The sequence below is a fragment of the Neolamprologus brichardi genome, chromosome 11 (assembly GCF_056152115.1).
Source record: "Neolamprologus brichardi isolate AB-2024 chromosome 11, ASM5615211v1, whole genome shotgun sequence".
Taxonomy (NCBI): Eukaryota; Metazoa; Chordata; class Actinopteri; order Cichliformes; family Cichlidae; genus Neolamprologus; species Neolamprologus brichardi.
The window spans coordinates 4,962,273-4,981,979 of NC_142114.1; the positions used below are offsets into that span (position 1 = coordinate 4,962,273).

The 19,707-nt window shown below is 38.4% G+C and overlaps 1 protein-coding gene across 1 annotated transcript in view; it reads left to right on the forward strand.

Annotated features, from left to right (window-relative positions):
* The window catches only part of cdkal1 (CDK5 regulatory subunit associated protein 1-like 1), a 257,115-nt gene that overhangs the window by 221,424 nt on the left and 15,984 nt on the right, over positions 1-19,707 (forward strand). Inside the window, exon 13 of the mRNA XM_006795862.3 lies at positions 15,308-15,391. Within this exon, the coding sequence (XP_006795925.1) occupies positions 15,308-15,391 (84 nt within the window). The remainder of the gene's footprint in view (positions 1-15,307; positions 15,392-19,707) is intronic.

Consider the following 19,707-nt stretch of genomic DNA (forward strand, 5'->3'; position numbering starts at 1 on the left):
TGCTTGTGAGTGTGTGAGCCAGTTTGTTTCGAAGTGCTTAATATACACGCTCTACATTCAAGCAATCATATCTTAGTCTTTTCAGAGCCGGAATTTGTCTATACACGGACACACACACACACAAGCACTGGCCGTTTTTGAGCCCTGTCACTCAGCTATATGCCACAGAAGGGTTTGGCATCTGCTGGAATACAAATGCACAGTAACAAGAGACACATGCTGAAGTAATCAGGGTTTTTTTGTGTGTATTCCGTTCACACAAAGCAGTCCTGTCATTTTAACAGCTCATTCCCTGTATGAAAATCGATTTAAAGCAACACATGTATAATCCAGACATATTTGTTGGTGTAACCCCTTTTTGGACAACAGATCATTGTCGGCAAAACCAGCCCTTTAAAAATGCACAATCATACCCAGAATGGAACATCCCCCGAGTTAAGGCATATTTCAATTAGCCACTAAGGTTATTCCTTTATTTGTACTTCCACTCAAAGATGACTTGCCTGCACACAAGACTTGCACTTACATTACCTAATGTTATCTATCTCAATCATAAACTCACTATTTTATTTCCTATCACATATCGTTTCCTTGGTCATAAATACTGAAGGATATTGATTTTTTTTTTTAAACATCAGTGCTTACATATGCCATTTTACCTCCTCTCAGTTCACACATCTCAGTGACCATGTAAAGGCTGAGCTCATAAAGTGTTTTTGCTTTAATCACAGACACTTTGCATCATGCTTAGCGTGCTTGTTTGAAGTGGTTTCGTATGAACAAGAGCACTCTTATGAGTGTATCCTGGGTATTAGCTATGTGTTTATCTTACTGGTTTTGGTTGAATGCTGAGGGATTGGACTTTTTGTCTGTCTTTTGATGACTTTTGGTTTGAATGGCACAGCTGTGTGCGAGCACACTAGCCTCTTAAATCTCACTCTGATTGCTACTTGCTGCCTTTGATTAATGCTCATTATGTCTGGGTGTATATGTGTGTGCGCGCCCATGTGTGCATGTGCTCACAGAGCCAGTTCAACCTGACCCCCCTGCCATAAATCAATCAACACCATTGAAGTGCTAATATTGCCCTCTTTGTGAGCCATTTTCTTATTCAAGTCTCATCTCGCTGAAGGCAATCTGACATTTACTGATGAGGATTTTGACTTTATTTTTAATGATTTCTATGACAAGTTTAGACAAGCCACGCAACATTAATTTGCAACCATTTTATTTATAATTGATTTTTTCCCCCTTTAAACCCAACATTTTTTTTTGATCAAGCATGATAGCAAACTGAATATTTTGAAGTTGGGTTTTTTTTTGGACTACTAGGCAAATAACAAGAGACCATCCTGTAAAATGTAAACTTTCTTTCTTTGAATTGGAAGAATTTAATAAATAATTCCATGTTTGACAACAAAAAAATACTTTTTTTTCAGATATTTTGACAGAATTAATAAATTCATAATTACTAACATGTTGTTGTTGAACACATCTGCTAATTATGTATTCACTTTCCTCTAGTTGTGAACATCAGACTATATATATTTTATAATTACTACATTATTCAATTTTACATCCATCAGAGGGGGAAAAAATTGTGTTATTTTGTTCTAAATGTTAATGAACAGTAAGACCATCTGATAGATGATATTAAGGCAAAGTCATTAAAGAACATAAATGTCCATTCAGAGCATTTTGAACCTGTTAATTATGTTACAATCTGCCTTTTGTGTGTGTGTGTGTGTGTGTGTGTGTGTGTGTGTGTGTGTGTGTGTGTGTGTGTGTGTGTGTGTGTGTGTGTGTGTTTGCTAATTTTGGCCCTCAGTGTTTCAAACGATAAATAATATTTTAATTTATTCTCCCTTTCCATCGACACTCATCTGTTGGCTCTTCTGTCTTTATATTCACTTGAAATACAAAGCATGCTATAGTTGGCAACTGCATAATTGGTCAGCAAGTATAAATGCTTCATTGACTGTTTGTGTCTCTTCTTATTGGGACTCTGGCTGCCAAATAACAAAGTAAATGAATTCATAGATCAGCTTGCAAAAAGCAGAATACTCTAAAATGACGGGTTCCCCTCTCTGTGATTTAATCGAATCCCTTTGTCACCATCTGAAGACTTTTCATTTGGGGTGTCTGTTCAGAGTCATTCGGTTTTGGGAAAGTCACCCCTTCTTTCTGGGTCAGATATCCTTCTAGTTTCTGGCCCTCAATTCTTGCATAGTGTGGAAGGAATTTTTAGTCAGTTTGGAGGTATATCATCTCAGGTTGCTCTCGTTAATCACTTGTTTTCTTTTCGAGTTAAAAACAGTGACATATTCCAACCTTCAAATTACAACTCTCACATAGTCCATGTGCTAACGGCTAACAAGCACACACATATCCAGTTTGTCAATCTTGACCCTGTGGCCACTAAACAGCCTGTCTTTATTTATTTATTTATTCATTTATTGATTTTGCGCTTTCCACTCAGGCTACCTACATATACATCTATACACTTTGATGGTTTAGATTTACCAGCAAAAATAGGGCTGTACTTGTATTGAGTGTCTGCAGTTTTTAATGTGCACCGCATTTGCATAGGTGGACTAGAGTGCTTTGATTTTACTTTTCCTACTGCATTTTCAGTTTTTCTATGTTCTTATTCCTCATTTTAATTAGTGTATGTACCTCTTTTAATTGCCTGACATATCTAAAGACTGAACCTATTATAAGCAGAAATGACTCCCACTTTTCTGTGATTTACTACTATTCACTAAGAAATAGATAAATGCTAACATTGTTACAAATTAGCAGCACACGTGTGTTCTTAAAGACGCTTTTAACAACAACAGATTGCTTCATCACTCACCTGTTTTTTTGGGGGGGGGTTTTTTTTATCAAAAAGTATAAAAGTACATTTGACAATAAGCCTGCGAAAACAAATGGATTGCATAAAGAAAATAAAAACCTTCAGTCTTGCGTCCTGCTCTCCACATTTCCTTGTTCAGGACATCTGTTGTATTTTTGTCCTTGGTACCTGAGTGACTCATTGAAAGGAAAAAAACAAAGTACTTCACAGTCCATCATTGCTGCACTTCAGAATATACCATCAGTGGGACAAATGAAGAGGGCACAAGCATGCTGAATCAGGAAGACTCAAACACACACGCACGTGCAAAATTCTTAGCTCATGAAAGGAATCAAAATGTTGAGATTCCAAGAGCAAGCAACCCTATACAGCACACATTTAAACCCCGTGTCTGCGTTCTATGTGCATAAGTGAGGGAAATTAAAGATGCACATCACAATTATACACAAAACCTACTCCGTACTGAACGACAGCTGCAGCTTCCTTGATATTGCTTGACAGGAACGCTTCTGTTTGTAAAGGAGGAGAATTGTTGGGAAAGATATAAATTCAGCGAAACAGAAAAGAAAACTTGGTAATAAGATTAAGCACAGTTTTTTTTTTTTAAAGAAATTGTATATTTATATAGTATTCATAGTATTCCTTCCAACAAACTTGTTAAAATGCTACACTACAGTTGCAAATTTGTTGGCTTCATCTAGTGACAAAAATTCCATTGTTTGTCTTTGATCTCCAGTGGGAAGTACAAAATTATCTTTTAAACAAATAAACATAAATCTGAAACACCTCAAACTACTGCCTACCAAGCAAACATAAAGTAGAATTAATGTCACACCAGCATGTTATAAAATGCATAAACATGAATAAAAATAGACCATCATATACTTTTCAAGAACAAGATTTACTGAAGGTCCCTGTTTTCAATGTCAAGTCACTCACCAACCATTACAGTGGTTTGGAAAAGGGCCTTGGGATTAGAACCTGGATAGATGGATACAATAAATGTCTTAAATTACCCACTTCTACACATTTATTCCCAGTGGACTGTCTTATCACTTCTCACCAAATTTAAAGTCTTTTATCAGTATTTTTGGATTTGTGCAGTTGGTAAAAAAAATCACGTTAAAAAAAAAAGCAACAAGAAAAGAAAGGAATATGCATCAAGGTCATGATCCAGCTTTTAACCCAGTGAGGCATTAGGACTATCCTCGCCTTATCCCACAGAGCCACCAGGATGGCCTTGTAGCTCATGATTTTCTTTCTCCCTTATCACATACTTTCCCTCATCCTAATATGATGACTGGAGGGCTAGCCTTGAACAGCAATCCGACGTTTGCTCTAGATAGGCCAGTGCATGTGCGATTATTTGTTGTGTCTCCCGGTGTGGCCTCCAGTGATAATCATAATTGTACCGCTATTGCCAAGGCATTAGCCTCGGCTGCTATTATAGATTAATGTTGATGTATAGATGTATGCCTTACATGTGAACTCTGTCTTACTCTCTCTATTTCTCCGTCTCCTCCCGTGTCTGTTACATATTCACATAAATACATGAATTACACACACCAAGGCCTCCAGGCCCACAGGGACATAACAGACAATCAGCCTGACAATCGCAGCTGAGCTCTGATTGATGCTACAGTTGCATACACACAGACACACACACACAGTTTCAGATGCACAGATGCTGTAATGCCAAGAGGACTTTGCAGCCTACATCCCTACGTAAACATACACGTACACAGACACACACACTCTGTCTAATAAGCCTGACAATAAGGGGCTGAATAAATGAAGGATGGAACGTTTACAATCGCTGTGGTCAGGAGCGAGTTGAGGTTAGTTGTTACTTTTCTGGGACAGGAAAGAAATACATGGCCAGTCCTCTGTCTGAAACCTTGTAGATCAAATGGGTGTAGGCCAAAGGGTACTGGTGACAGTTTGTGAGGAGTGGATGTCTGCAGTATCTCATGTAAAAAAACAAATAAATAAATACATGTATTGAGAATAAGAGAAAATAAAATATTGAAGGACGGGATAAACTCGAGACCACATCCACCTACAGCTCTTGTGCTGTGTGATTTCTTTCTGTGTATTTCGTTCACATGTTTTTCTAAGACATGACACGTTAATCTTTCCTCTAGCATGACCAAGTATATGTGTTTTCAGCAGTTTGTGAGTTCTGTGTCTGTAATGCCTTGGATTTTAGCAACTGATGTTTCAGAGGCTTTCCTCCTGCGTCTTCTGCCACGTCTCTGTTTTGATGTGATTCATTCTGAGACACTAAACAGCCTACGGGCTACTGTCACAGGCCTGCGTGTTTATGTGTAGTGAGAGATACATCTATCTGTCTCTCGTCTGACAAACTAGATCTGTCACGCTGGTGGCGGACTTGGCTGTCTTTTCTTTTCAAATGGCTGAAACTGATGAGGCAATCAGTTGCTCATGTTTGTAAGTTTTTAGTGAAACTTTGCCAGAAAACTATATGTCGTCTGTACGTTCTAGATTATAGAGTGCAAGTAGGACCAGAGTACACATTCATTAGTTTAAAAGGAATAAAGCAGCTTTATGGGACATATTCCATATAAGCAATAATTCGAAAAAATTAACTGTAACGGTAAAAGACTGCGCTGTGTAATCATTCTTATTTGGCTTTTTTCCCCTTTGTTTTTAGAAACTGTTTAGCAAACGATATGTATTTAGAAAGTCTCATCGAGGTCAACGTCTCTTTTTCAAAAAAAAAATTGTAATAAACGAGAAATGTTATTCCAACTTATTCCAACAAAATAATTAAAGCTTGTAAAGCTTTGAGCAAATGCCTTCAAGATGCTAAAACATGCAGTCTTTTCACTTAACCCACAGTTATGACTGTAGGAACTTTCTGCTATAAAGAATTGTATGCCAGTGGTAGATACCGTCCTTAGTTCAAGGGTAACGTCAGCATTAGTGAAAATAAAAGGCGAAAATATACAGCTCTATGCAAAAGTCTTGGGTCGCTTCTCCTATTTTCAAGAACTAATAAAAACACATTGTAATAAAAAAGACCCAAGAGATGCATCAGGCCCTTCAAATGATCCAGTTGACCCACCATTTGCTGAAGCTTCAACAGAAGTGCTCTCAATAGGAGGACGGCTGTGGAGAAGCCATTCTTAAAGAGGGGGAGCGGCCAGAAAAGGCTGAGGTGTGACTCTGGAACAGGTCTTAAAGAGTGACGAATCCAACATTGACATGTGTGGGTCAAATTAAGATCAAGGAGAGGTACCACAGTGCCTACAGGCAATATTAAGTATTAAGTAGAATCAGTATTTTGGGGCCGGCTAAGAATGTGACTTGAACCTTTTGTAAGGGTAAAGAATGTTTAATAAACTGGTGCGATCAGCAGTAACACGAGCATTAGTTGGTTTCACAAGAAGTAAAATAAAAGGTTTTTAGTTTAATCATGTAACCCGACGATGTGTTCGTTGCAGAAGTTATTGTTAAGAGCAGATTTCAAGTCTGCTGCTCAGAATGAAGGACATTATTATTTGCGATGGAGCCCAGCACTTCGTGATTGTTGTGTTTTTGAGTTGATAGAAAAGCTTTATTATAGGACTTTGGTTGTTGATGTTTGGTGTATTGAGTTTTCTTGCATGCTCACCTTTTGGCATTAAAATCAAATGCAGGCAGACATTCCATTTTGCTTAAACGCAGAATAAAATAGCTCATAAAATAGGGTTTAAAAGGTAGGTGCTTTGTACAAGGTTTCCCTTTGAGGTTTTTTTTTTTTTTGTCAATTTAGAAGTACTGTGAGAATGTTTTGGAACATGTTACCAAAACTGACACTGCATACCAAACCTGTTCATTATTATTGTGATGATTTTGCGCTAACCTTCGCATGCTTTCAATTCTTTAGTAAACACTCTGTGAAACTTCTTGAAAGTCCTTGTTTGACACAAGACATATTATGACCTCAGCATTCAAGAAAACTATAAAGAACTTTACTTTGTTATATAGAAGAGAACAGCAAGGATGCCATCCTTCAGGCTTGGAAAGTCTGTGTTCTTGGTGCAAGCTTAACCAGCATTGTGTAGCATTTCAAAGTTCAAACACTAACACTTTTTAAATTTGCACACATATTAACAATTGTGTAGTAACCCCTCTTCTTTTAACAACAGTGCATAAAAGTCTCTGAACTGTGCAGACCATTTGCTGAACTTTTGGGAGAGAAATGTTGTCACATTCTCATCTGATATAGGATTCAAGCTGCTCAACAGTCTTGGCTGGTTTTTGTGGTGCAAAAACGATGTTCACACAGTCACACACACACAGTTATACATATGTGTTCAGACCCATACACATGGCAGAATTCAATCATTCATTTAGGGAATACTAGCAGTTGCAGACTTGTGTATGTTATCGATCATATAACATCAGTTTCTGGATTTTTACCTAGTAAAAAATCTCCCCTAGGTGGTCCATGTGTTGAATCAGTAGAAGGTATGTACTCCAGGCATGCCAGTACTTCACCTGGACTCTTCTACTACGAAGCCATGATGTTGTAATGGCAGGAGTATGCAGTTTAGGATGAGGCCTTCCCTGAAAAAGACATTCTCTGCAGGGAGCATGTGTTGTTCTAAAACCATTGGAGAACTCTGCGCTGACAGCAGGCCGGATGGTCCTTTTTCCTCTTTAGTCTCAAGGATGCAGCATTCATGTTTTCTAAAAAAGAATTTAACATCTCAATTTGTCTGTCCACAGAACACTTTTCCAATTTGGCTTTGCAGTGCTTTTGAAATGTATCCTGCATTTGTGGATAGGACATTGAACTGTGATCAGACAATGATTTCCAGAAGCGTTCCTGACCCCCATGCACTTCCATGACAGAGCCATGCCTGTTTTTCAAGCAGTGTCGCCTGAAGATTACAGGCATCCTGTACTGACGTTTAGCCTTGTCCCTTGCATACGGAGATTTCTAATCTAATCTCTGATTTAGATCTCCTCATGTTTCTGACCCATTGCCAATTAACCAAATTAGTTATAAAATGTTCCTCAACCTGTTTCTTTTTAGTACCACTTTTTTTTCCAGCCTTTATCGTTCCCATCGCAGCTTTCCTGAGACGTGTTGCTGGCATCAAATTTAAAATTAGCTTATACTTTTTAATGAAATACTAAAATGTCTGTTTAAATATTTGATTTTTATGTTCTACTGTGAACTAGATATGGGTTTACCAGATCTGTAAATCATTGAATTCTATTTTTTTAATAACATTTTTGGAATTGGGGTTGTACTAATTCTACTAATTTTGCACATTTCCTTTATTGTGGGTTTTAGTCTTCTTGCTAAAAAAATTTTTTTTTCTTCCCTTCTGTTTAACAGTTGTTTCCTTTGAATCAGCAGCTCAACGTTATTAAAGTATCTTTTTTTAAGTGTGCACACGTGCATGAGAGAGCTTTGGTCTGATGAGTTGTGTGAGTGTTGGAGAGGACCTGGAGGGGGCTTGTAGATTTGATGCAGGCACGAAGCATTCTGCTTGGGTAAAAACTGCCGACACTTCCCTTAGCTCTGAGAGAGGACAGTGGACATTACAAGGCCAAGAACACTTTACGGGTCTAATTCAGAGCCTCAAGGCAAACAAACAAAGTTAATCAACAAGAATATTAAGCTGTCTAAAAAGCCTTTCTCTGTAAATGTGGAGCTTGGGTTAGACTCTGTTTATAAAGTGCTTTGCTGGACAAGTTGTTATTGTGAATACTTTTGTCCTGTGTGTGTTGTGAGAGTTTGTTATGATCCAGGAGATATCTAGGCCTTCATACGCATCCACACTCACCTTTCTGTATTTGTGATGATCCTCATTGACGTATTGTTTCCGCAAAGCTCTTTACCCTAACCTTTATCATTACAACTAGTGTGGTTAACTCCAAACCTGAACTGTTACACATTTTCCATTATAGTTCTGTTTTCTGTTAATCCGTCATTATTCTTCCATAGACAACCTTCAAATGCAATTTTTATTTATTTATATAGTGCCTGCATAAAATAAGAGTCGCTTTCAAGGAGCTTTGCATTGTAAAGTCAAGACTCTACAATGGGCATGTCATTGAAGAGTCACTATTCTGCTGTATTCCAGCTCTTCAACTTGTTCCAAGCTGTTTATCAGTCTTGACTATTATATGGCTCGGTCAATGGTTCACTGATACTCAGCTTCAAGGTTCCAAGTAGAAAACAAGCACAAACACTGATTTTTCCTTCAGCTTTGACTCTATTGTATATGTTTTATGAAATCAGAGCAAATGATTTACTGAAATATCCAGGGAAATAGGAAGGTTTTAAATTTCCAGACAGCATTTTTAGTCCCCCGCCCCAAATTGTGTAATTAAATACTCTCATCAGGCCTGTATAAACATCCGTATAAGTTAACACCTCACAACAGCAGGGATATTTCTAATCTATAGTCAACAAAATACTGAAATCCTTGAAAAATACTTTTAAAAAAAGCACTTTAAATGTCACTGTGAACTTGTTTTGTAAGAGACAATGTTACAGGATATTTTTGTGTATCATAGGCATAATCTCAAAAGCATGAGAAGTTTCCCTTTGTATGGTTTAATCTGCATTATTGTGTTATTGTGTATTATGTGTTAAAAGAATGAATTCCACCCTAATGGATTTTCACATTTACAGTTGCAAATTATGTTCCCACCAATGTACATGTAGGCACTGAAGTTTCAGGCAGGTGGATGGAGACTACTTTGGATTAACAAACACCAGGTTTTAATTAATTTATTTTTTCTGTTTCTGTCAAACGGAAAAATCTTCACACACAACCACCTTTAAAAGAGTTATTCATGAATTCACGGTCCGTTTTTCTTACTAGCGGGAGTGTTTGTGTATAGATCTGGGCAAATCTGAAGGACTTTCAAACTTCCTTTAAAAGCTATAAAAGAACTTTTCACTTAATTTTACCCCTGAAATTTCTAACATGTTTTCTCAAAGTGTAGTTCCTCCCTGAAAGCTTAAAGACATTGATTGCTTTGTTTCCTTCTCTGTGTATGCTTTACTTTGTGTGTAATCAGCGTTTTACGTATTTAAGATTAACCAGAACTTTGCATTGTTCTCTAAGCTAACTTCTCTATTTTCCCCCCTAAAATATTCAGTAGTCATTACTTAATTATACTTAATCACTGCTTATTTGGCATCATGCATTATCAACCTGTAAATTCAGCTGTCAGATTATGGTTGATCTCACTTTGGAGGTAGGTAAAACAGTGATAGTTTCCACAGGCTAGCAAACCACACATTTCGTCTTATATTCCTTATATATTGTTGCAGTTCTGAAGGGCTCAGAGAATCAAGCACAATGCAATTTGAATCTGCTGTAAAAACAGTCAAGTGCATTGCCCGAACAGAGTGTTAGGAAGGTTTATTGACTTGGTGAAGAAACTGTTGGTGCTGGTGTGTATGTGTGTGAAGTTATTGACCTGGACCAGCTAGTAGAGGCTTTGACTGGGACAAAGATCTGATAACTGCTCCCAGGCTATTCTGTTTTAGCTTAGTTTGACTAAATTTCTTCAATGTTGATCCTTTTTTCATTTGTTTTCCAACCTTTCTTACATCTATTCCTTGTGTCTTCATCATTTGTAAGCTATTACTCTGTCTAAAGTAATTATGCCTTGTGTAGAACAGTTTATTTGTATAACTTGATTTGATTTTACATTTGTCCCTGCAATCATTAAACCAAAACCACCCATAATCCCCTCTGTTTCATGGCCAACACTCAAAAATTTGAGTCTCTTTTATATTGTTTTTTTACTTTGAGGCTAAAACAAAATACCCAGACCAACAGGGGCGATTTTTCCCTTCATCTTTCAAGAATCAAAGAGAACCTCCAAAAGATCAGAGCTTCTTTCTTTAGCCCTGTTAAATCACTCCCCACAGCGATTGTTAAGCAGGCAACAAAACAAACTATCTTTCTACAAGTAGCTACAAAAAAGCCGTGTGTGTGCCGCTTTGTGCGTATGTCATAGTTGAGTAACGTTTATGTATTGTGTATGTTTATGTATGTGTTTGTGTGATAAACTGTGTGTGTATATGAGAATCGTATGGATGCATAATGAGTCCAGAGGACAGTTGAGGTAAAAATGAGTGCGTCTGTGCAAGACTGTTGTGATAAAATGTACAATGGTTGCTAGAACGGCGTTTAGCGTTGTGTTTGTAAGTCTACAAGCCACTGCTCAACAGTGGTGTTCAGGATTTTTCTGCACACAAACTGAACTTTTCAACATTTCAGAACAAACCAAACGTGGATGTTCAGGTTTATGACTCAAAAGAAGAAACTACAATACTGTAAAGTATGTATAAAGTTTTTTTTGTCACTTTCTCTATTGCATACCTGCAGCACCAAACAACATCACTGTCCGTCAGCAACCTTCTCCAAATTGAAAGAGGTGCATGCATTTACACACATGGTGTAACAGTAGTTACAGTACACTAGTAATGTCGTAAATAAAAAATAATTGCAGACATTTGAACACGATGACAGGGATCAGTGATTTATATACTTGAGCTGCTTTTTTTATTAGTTGACTGCTTTAAGTATTAAAATGTAGTCCCCATGCGAAGAAAACTCTAACATAATGCATTAAATATCAGCTGCTGTGCTGTGAAATCTTGCACATATTAAATAATTCTGTAATAGTGGTTTGTTACATCATTGTGGGAATGTCTGAATGAAGCTGTGACGGGCATGAATGTAATGCTAACCTATGTCTGAATGACGTTACGTATCCCACTACAACATGCACCGACTGCTTCTCGCCCGGATTAGTCTTCCTGCTCAAAATGAAAACGACAGCAGCAAAATCATTTGGATGATGTTTAGTGGCGCAGATAAAAATGGTGATTAAAATTCAAAGCCACAGTCGTCTCCTTGTTCTTGTTTTGATGTGGATTAATTATCAATTAAACACATGATCCCGCAAATCTTTACTGGATCTTCGGTGTATCCTGGGATGTTGCTCTCTGGATGGTGAAATAAAAAACCATCATGCTGTGTAAAGACATTCAGTCCTTCTTTGTAAAGCTGTGACGTTCTTCAACAGATGGAGTAAATACAAATCTAAATACACATACATACGCAGATATGAGAGGAAAAAAGTCCAGCGGCCAAACAAGCCAAAACAAATGCATACACAAACTGTTATAACTGGAGAACTACTTTAGAACTACTCCTTACAATATTTGCATTATTTATGTTTTATTTCATTCAAAATGGTAAATATAAAGGTCAATCGAGTACAGTAAAAGTTGGTTAGCAGTTTTGGTACTGTGAGAAAGTGTTGAGTCCTGCTGGAAAAGGATATCAGCATCTCTATGAAGCTTGTCATCGAAAGAATGCATGAAATGCTCTGAAACCTCCAGTAGGTTGCAACATTGACTTTTTGACTTGATCATACATAGTGGGTAAACCTCCACCACCATTAGAAGATGACCACATGGGACCCCAAATCAGTACAGAATGAATAAATTTCACACTAGCTTGAATTCTCCTGCCGTAGGACCTTGAGACTGTCTATAGGACCTTGATTTTGTTGACTTAAAATGTTACTTACATCTAAAAAGACTAAAAAGGACCACTGAGCAGCAGTTCAGTACTTCGATGCTTTTGACGTTGTCTCTGGTTCAGGGGTGGCTTGACATTGGTAATTTGACAGTTTAGCCACATTCCTACCCATCTGTGGCTCTTGTTGCACTGTCTTCATTCCCCGTGTTCTTGAATCGACTTTTCTTGACAGTCCTCTTAAGGCTACGGTCATCCCTGTTGCTTGTGTGTGCACTTTTTCCTACCACTGAGTTTTCCATTTGCTGCAGCACTGTGAACAGTCAGCCTTTTTTGAAATGACCTTCTGTGGCTCGCCTTCCTTCTGGACGGTGTTGATGATGGTCATCTGGGCCACTGTCAAGTTTGCAGTCTTCCCCAAGATTGTGTTTGCATGTACAGAGCTAAAGTAAGCTGCACAGTATTTTTACTGTTTGAGCAGTAATGTGTTGAAAAACTGAATTAAAGATACCAGGCTTCAATCAAAATTAAAGAGAAGTTTGACATATGCACTTAGACTCCATGAAAATTACATTTTTTTCAATTAAATTACAAAAAATAACTTTTTCAACAATACTTTCTTTTTTAGATGCACTCAGGCAACATTAGTATGTGTGCATACATATACATTTCCACATAAATGTTATATTTATAATTTTGTAATGTACTTGAAGGGGAAAGGAGAATTTGACTATGACTAAATAAAAGGGTTTTTTTTTTTTTATCTTCCTGGAAAAATATTTTGTCTTCGGTTTAAGTGCACTAAGAAAGGCAACAATTGAGTGTTTGCTGTCCAGTAATAATGGTCTTATGTTGTTTTTTTTACCCACTTCTCCCCCTGAAAATAAAACCCTTCAAATAAAAACAATTTATTTGATCACTTTTTGAGTCTGTCTCTGCCTCTGCAGGTGCTCTCTGTGAGAGTCAGTCAATGATGAGAGGAAGTGGCTGAAAACAAAGAGACAGCCCAGAGACAGTAGAGAGGGATGTAAGAAAAAGGGTAAACATGGGGGGGGGGGGGGAGGAGGAAGAAGAGAGCGCAGAATATGGACGTCTGCAAAAATGGAAATACCTTGGGCGATATGTCAGAGCCGTGACTTCTAAGGCTCTGACATTTTGCTCAGGAAATGATCAGTCAGCATACTCTGAGTAAAGGTCTCATCACTGACAGAGTTAAAATGCAAATGCTACCCACAGGACACCTGAATTTGAAACATTTTCAAATGCAGTTAAAAATGTTTAAACGGTGACACTTTTCTCACAGTTGAAGTTGCACAGTGTTGCTTCAAGCACTGAATGCTGTCAGCCTGTTTTCATGGGCTCAAATGAAATGGACAGTTTACTCAAAACTGTTAAATGAAAAAGTATGGCTAGTTTTTTCATTATTGTTTTTTCATTAATTAGAAGATCAAAGCCTGGCTTTGTTCAAATGCTCATGTTGGCTTTTAAAAAGTACTTCTGTGAACCCCAAGTCGAAGCAGATATCCGTGCAAATCGTCTTAGCCTGCAAAAACAAAACAAATCCATCTGAGAGACGGCGTGGACATTAGGACATCCACAGTTTGCTACATTGTGCTGTGTTTGGCAACATAAACCGGCCTGGAAATCCTCAAGACGCGTGTGTGGTGATCACAGTCATGATATAGAAAAACCTCTTCACAACAAGGTCATGAAAAATCTCCAGGAGGCAGGAAATTATGAGAAAACTATGAAAACAAACACTCTAATACTAAGTAAAAGACAAAGACAAAAAATAAAAGTTCAAATATGGAGAAAAAGGAGCAACTGAAACAGGCTGCATGCCGGGTGATGCATGTGCACATTAATCAAGTCTACAATAAAGAGAAGAGTGAAAATGCAAGGATTTAACACAAGTGGAGCTACTGATCCATTGGTCATTTTTAGTCACGGCTGCCCAAGAAGATGACCCTAAAGGTGATACTGGCCAAAGTTACATCAGAGATGAAGGGAAGAATTAATGCATAATTTATACCTGTTAATATACTTAAAATGAATTAGCCGTTTAGGAAATGTACGGGCGTATATATAGTCATGAAGTACAGAAACTGTGATGAATTGATACTTGTTCAAATATGGAAACACTTCCCCCTTTTTGGTAAGAAAACTAGTCCTAAATAGATTTTATTCTTTCCTGTAGAACTTTCAAAAAAGTTCTTCTACTCTTCTATTAATCCTTCGGAGAGTCAACAACATTCCTCCACAAAAATGTGCTTTCTCTCATTTCATCCAACACTAAATTGCCAGATGGGGAGACCTTGTAGTATTTGATTTTCTGATGTCCTGAATAGACTGTTTTCTGTATGCATTTGAATTGCATCGTGTATAGACTTTTTTTTTTTTTTTTTTTAAATGCAGTTTTCTGAACTGAATAGTGCTCGCCATCTCTTTGCAAAGCACTAAAACTGAAGTGGCTCTGAAACCTTGAGATTTTAATTAAAAGGTGAACGGCGGGCACTAACATAAAACTTGAAAAAAACGTGAAAGAGCAAAGCTTTTATTGAATATTGGATCTCCGTGAATAGAAGCTTGACTGAGGAAGCTTGCTTGAATTAAAACTGAAGAAGAAACGCGGCCTATGTAACAAAAACTGCAACCCCATAGCCAACGCATCTATGCACGGCAGACATTCATAAACGTCTGCTGTGCGCTGCAGCAGTAAATGTGTTCTTTTTCAGCGAAACTAGCACAGTTTTACTGGATGAGCCTAAATCAAACGGCTTTACAGCTTGTTTATTGTGAATGGTTAATTGATGTCCACCTTTAACATAGTCCAATTTTTCCTTTTTGTCTGAGTAAATCCACTGGATAACTTCTTTCTCTCTCCTTTTCACTCTCTCTCCCTCTGTCTGTGCAGGTAGGGGAGAGACAGCATGTGTTGGTGACAGAGGAGTCATTTGATTCCCAATACTATGTGGCTCACAACAAGTACTACGAACAGGTATGGTTATTGTCCAGATACATTAACAAACGACTCAAGCACAGAATCCATAAATCGTGTTTGTTTCTCACCGTTTATATATCGAATATATTTCTTAAATGCAACCTCAAGGAGCCAGTGAGGATAACTGTGAGCCGTGCCTTTGCTGAATTTAATTATTCTCTACAAAAAGTATGAATTTTAGTGTGGTAATATTTAAAAAAATGTCATATTTTGATAGTGAAAATTTAATCTAAGTGCACAGACTTATGAATAGCTTGTCTGCTAAAGAACCATTCAGCCAAGCTCTTGCACTGTATGGATCAATAATGCTTAAGATGCTCTCCACATACACTTTCCTCCATAGACAACTCTAGTGGAAAGGCAAATTAATCAATAATTTAACGAATATGTTTTTTCAGCGTGAAACTTTTCCAACTCTTCTTCATGTCTCAGGACTAGTCACATTAGGTGTCAGATGCTTGAGCTTGTATTGAGTAAACTAGGTTAGTTGTAATATCAAACACACTCACAAATACACACATAAACCCTGCGGTGGTCATGGCAGCATTTGGAGGCTGATAGCAGCAGTACTATTTTTTTTTTAAACTGTACTAACATTAAGGTCAGCCCTAAAGACATGAACATTCCATCCTGCAAACTCACACACACATATACCTTTGCATGGCTTCAAAGACCCTCTCTCAACCTGTGAAAAATCCACTTTAAAACATCTTCAAATAAATCAATTTCCTCCTGCTTTAACCATCATCAGAAACATGTTTGAAGTTATGCTTTTTATTAGCAGGGAGGGCAAAGGATGGTAATAATTTTTCCTCCCTTCCACTTCCCTCTCCTCCCCTCTTCTCCTCCTCCTTTGCACTTTCGTCTGAGGCTATAAACTTCAGTTACAAGTGTTACTCGGTTCATGTGTGCGTTGCGTGAGTGCGCACTCCTTAATGCGTGCCTGGATTTGTGTATGTCTTGGCATGTGTGTCAGCTGACCGTACTTAAGCACAATCTCTGACCCTCTTGTGTTGAAATATCCATACTCCTGCTGAACATGCAAACACTTTAAACATTTGCCTGAAATAGTTTGGGACGCTCTAGTGCTGTTAAAACAGACTCCACGGGCAATAGTCCCATAAGTCCCATAAGTGGTGAGGTGCACACTCCATGAATCACACTTGTCTTTTCAGCACATCAAACAGATGCTTGGTATGAATTAGACCGGGAATGCTGGGAAAGGGAACACCTGGAAATCAGTCATCTTCTTCAAATCATTCCTGAAGAATTTTTGCATTTTTATAGCTGTTAGAGCCCACATGTAAGACTACAGTTTAATTAGCTGCCAGTAACTTGTAGTAGGATGTCGTGCTTCCCATCATTTACAAAGTGATCCCTAATTTCGCTGCAAAAATAGCCATTTAATAAGTTTGTAACTACAACATTGACTGATAAAATCAAGCTTTTTGTCACTTAGGCTACATCCACACTAGCCTGGATAGATTTGAAAATGGTGTTTTTGTTCGCGTCCACACTAGCGTTTTCAGTCGTTTTCACAGAGTTGTGCGTCCACATTGAAACGGGCGAAAACGCATACGTTCTAGTCCTGCGCATGCGTGAAACGCAAGAAGATTCGACCTGCCACATTTCTGTCTGCCGCTTATTTGCTTTCCCGAAAAATGTCGAGGAAAAGCACCGAGTTTTTTTAAATGGACTAACAATGAGGTGGAGTTGTTGCTGCGAGTAACACAAAAGTACAAAGTTGCAAAAGCGAGTGAGAGTTAAAGAAAGTTAAAGCTATCTGGAGCATGTACAGACTGATATTAATCTTTAATAGGGCTGTCCAAACTGAGAGCAAGCAAAACAACTGCTGTATAGCGCCCTCCGCTATCTTAGTTTAATTGGTCACATGACTGCATCACATGACTAACATGCGTCATTGTTTTAGAAACTCTCCGTTTTCGCTGTCCACACTGCGACGCGAAAGCACCGTTTTCAAATGTATGTGTTTTTGAGAGTGAAAACACCGTCTCAGTGTGGACATGAGGACAAACCGCGGAGAAAACGATGCGTAAAAGTAAAAAAGGCATCGTTTGCAATCAATTTGTGATTCTGTTGCCTTTGAAATTGTTGGTTTGAAGACGGGGACCTGGTCTGCAACCGCTCAGTTAGTTGCTGTCTTCAAAGCAACTTTGGTGCATCAAGACGGCAATAAAATTTAATCAGTTTGCTATCAGTTTGTAACTCATTGGTGTCCAGTTTGCAAATGTACGCGTTTTTGAGAGCGTTTTCCATCAAACGCTGTGATTTTCCACCATTTCCGTGTCAGTGTGGACGTGAGGCCAAAATGGAGAGAAAACGATGGACGTAGCCTTAGGTGATGTTTATGAAACGAGTGCTCATAAAGCACCGGCTCTTCCTCTTACACGCTCACTTTTATGAGTCTCACTGCAGACACATTGGTTCTGTTTTAACTCAGGTGTTCATAGCAATAGTAGGTAAGTCACAGGAAAAGGGCATGAAAGGGGTCATGGGCAACAGACTGAAAGTTACAACCAGCTTCATTTGGAATCCGTCTAAAACAGAGAGGTTAATAGACACATGGCAGAGAAAACAAAAGGTGGTGACCTGAAACATAACAGACACATTCAGGAGACGTTAACTTGTCCAAAAGGAGCGTTATATGGGACCATTAAGGCAGCTCACTGATCTCCAGTTCATACACATTATACATTACAGATGTTGTGAGTTCAGCCTCACTTTAATTCTTACCATATTGATCCATAAAGATCAAATTATTCTAAAACCTGTGCTATTATTGCTAAAAAGCTTGTGTAGCAATAAAAGTGTAAATGGATGGAATAATGGATGGCGAGAAAGGGAAGTTAAGGTAGTTCAATTGTAAAAGAAACAATGAGTTTGAGAGGAAAGGAAAGGACAGGAGGAGGATGTGCGGGCTGAAGGAAATGGGGAATAAGGAAGAGAGAGGTGTGAGAGTGAACAAATGGCCTAGTTTCACTTTTACACCATCAGATGGATATCTATCCTGACGGCTGTAATAGGTACCCAACCCACCTGTGTGTGTGTGTGTGTATGTGTTAGTGTCTGAGTGAGGCAGCAGGAGAGGGGGTTTCCAATGAAATCAGACAAGCTCTTTCATCATTTAATCACTATGTAATGGGCAACGAATGACCCTCACCTACACACACACACAAAGACAGCTATCTCTTCCACAGCCCTGCGGTTTCACCTCTCCACTCACAGTCTGGCTGCTGGTAACTTACACGCACACACACAGCCTCTCTCTGTGGTCAGAGTGTTGAGCAGCAGGTGTGTTGATTGGGCAGACGTCGTGCTGGCTTTGTGTCTGTTTGGCCAGCACTCTGTCTCCTATCATATTTTACCAGCTGGATGAAGGCTGACAGATTAACACTGAGGCAGGCGTGCCCCCGCCATCACACCAGTAACAATCTCTCCTCCAGTTCATACGCTATTCTCTGCTCAGTCAGTGCCTAAGCCCTGCAGAGTAGTGTAATGGTTAGACGGACCACCAGATGATCCGAGTCGGCACGTCAGCGCCTCGCTGAAGCCAATGTGTACAAGACATTGAATTCCCAGCATGTCTGAGGCTGATGACCCGAACTCTGATCTGTCCTTGGAAAGGATTAAGCAAAAACGTTACAGGACTTATAGCAGGGACAAGGATCAGTGACATGCCATCTTATTATCATCATTATTCATTTTGTACATCATCTGTATCTTTAATGATGTATAATAATACGCTAACAAGTTCTCAAACAACTTTTTCAAAGGTTATTGTGTAGTGTCAGATGAAATCCATCTAGGTGGATGGATTTACATCTGCTATTATTCTCCTAAGGTGTTCACAAAGTTTGATAAAAAATGATGCCTTCTTCACAAAGAAAGTCACACTTTTGCAGTGATTAGAATTTAAGAAGTTTTTATAACTGCCTGACATCCTTCAAAAATGCACGCACACCAAATCATTTAATTAGTGTTTACTACATAAAACGACTGAATCTGAAAAGAAGAGCCGAAGAAAGGGAGTAAATCGGCACGATAATCATACACCGTACATCATTATCAGCTTGTTGACTTTGTAGCTAGTTTGAAATTGTCTTTGAAGGAAAAAGTATTTTCATACAGTCTTTATTTACAGGAATAAGTCATTAAGAACAAATTCCCTTCCACATGAATCCGTAATTATAACTCTTTGTTTTCCCTTTCCTTCCTGCTGTGATCAGCTAAGATGTGCAGTTGCCATGGTGAAATAATAAGACAAACCAGCAAATCCTTCCCTCTGGTTTAGC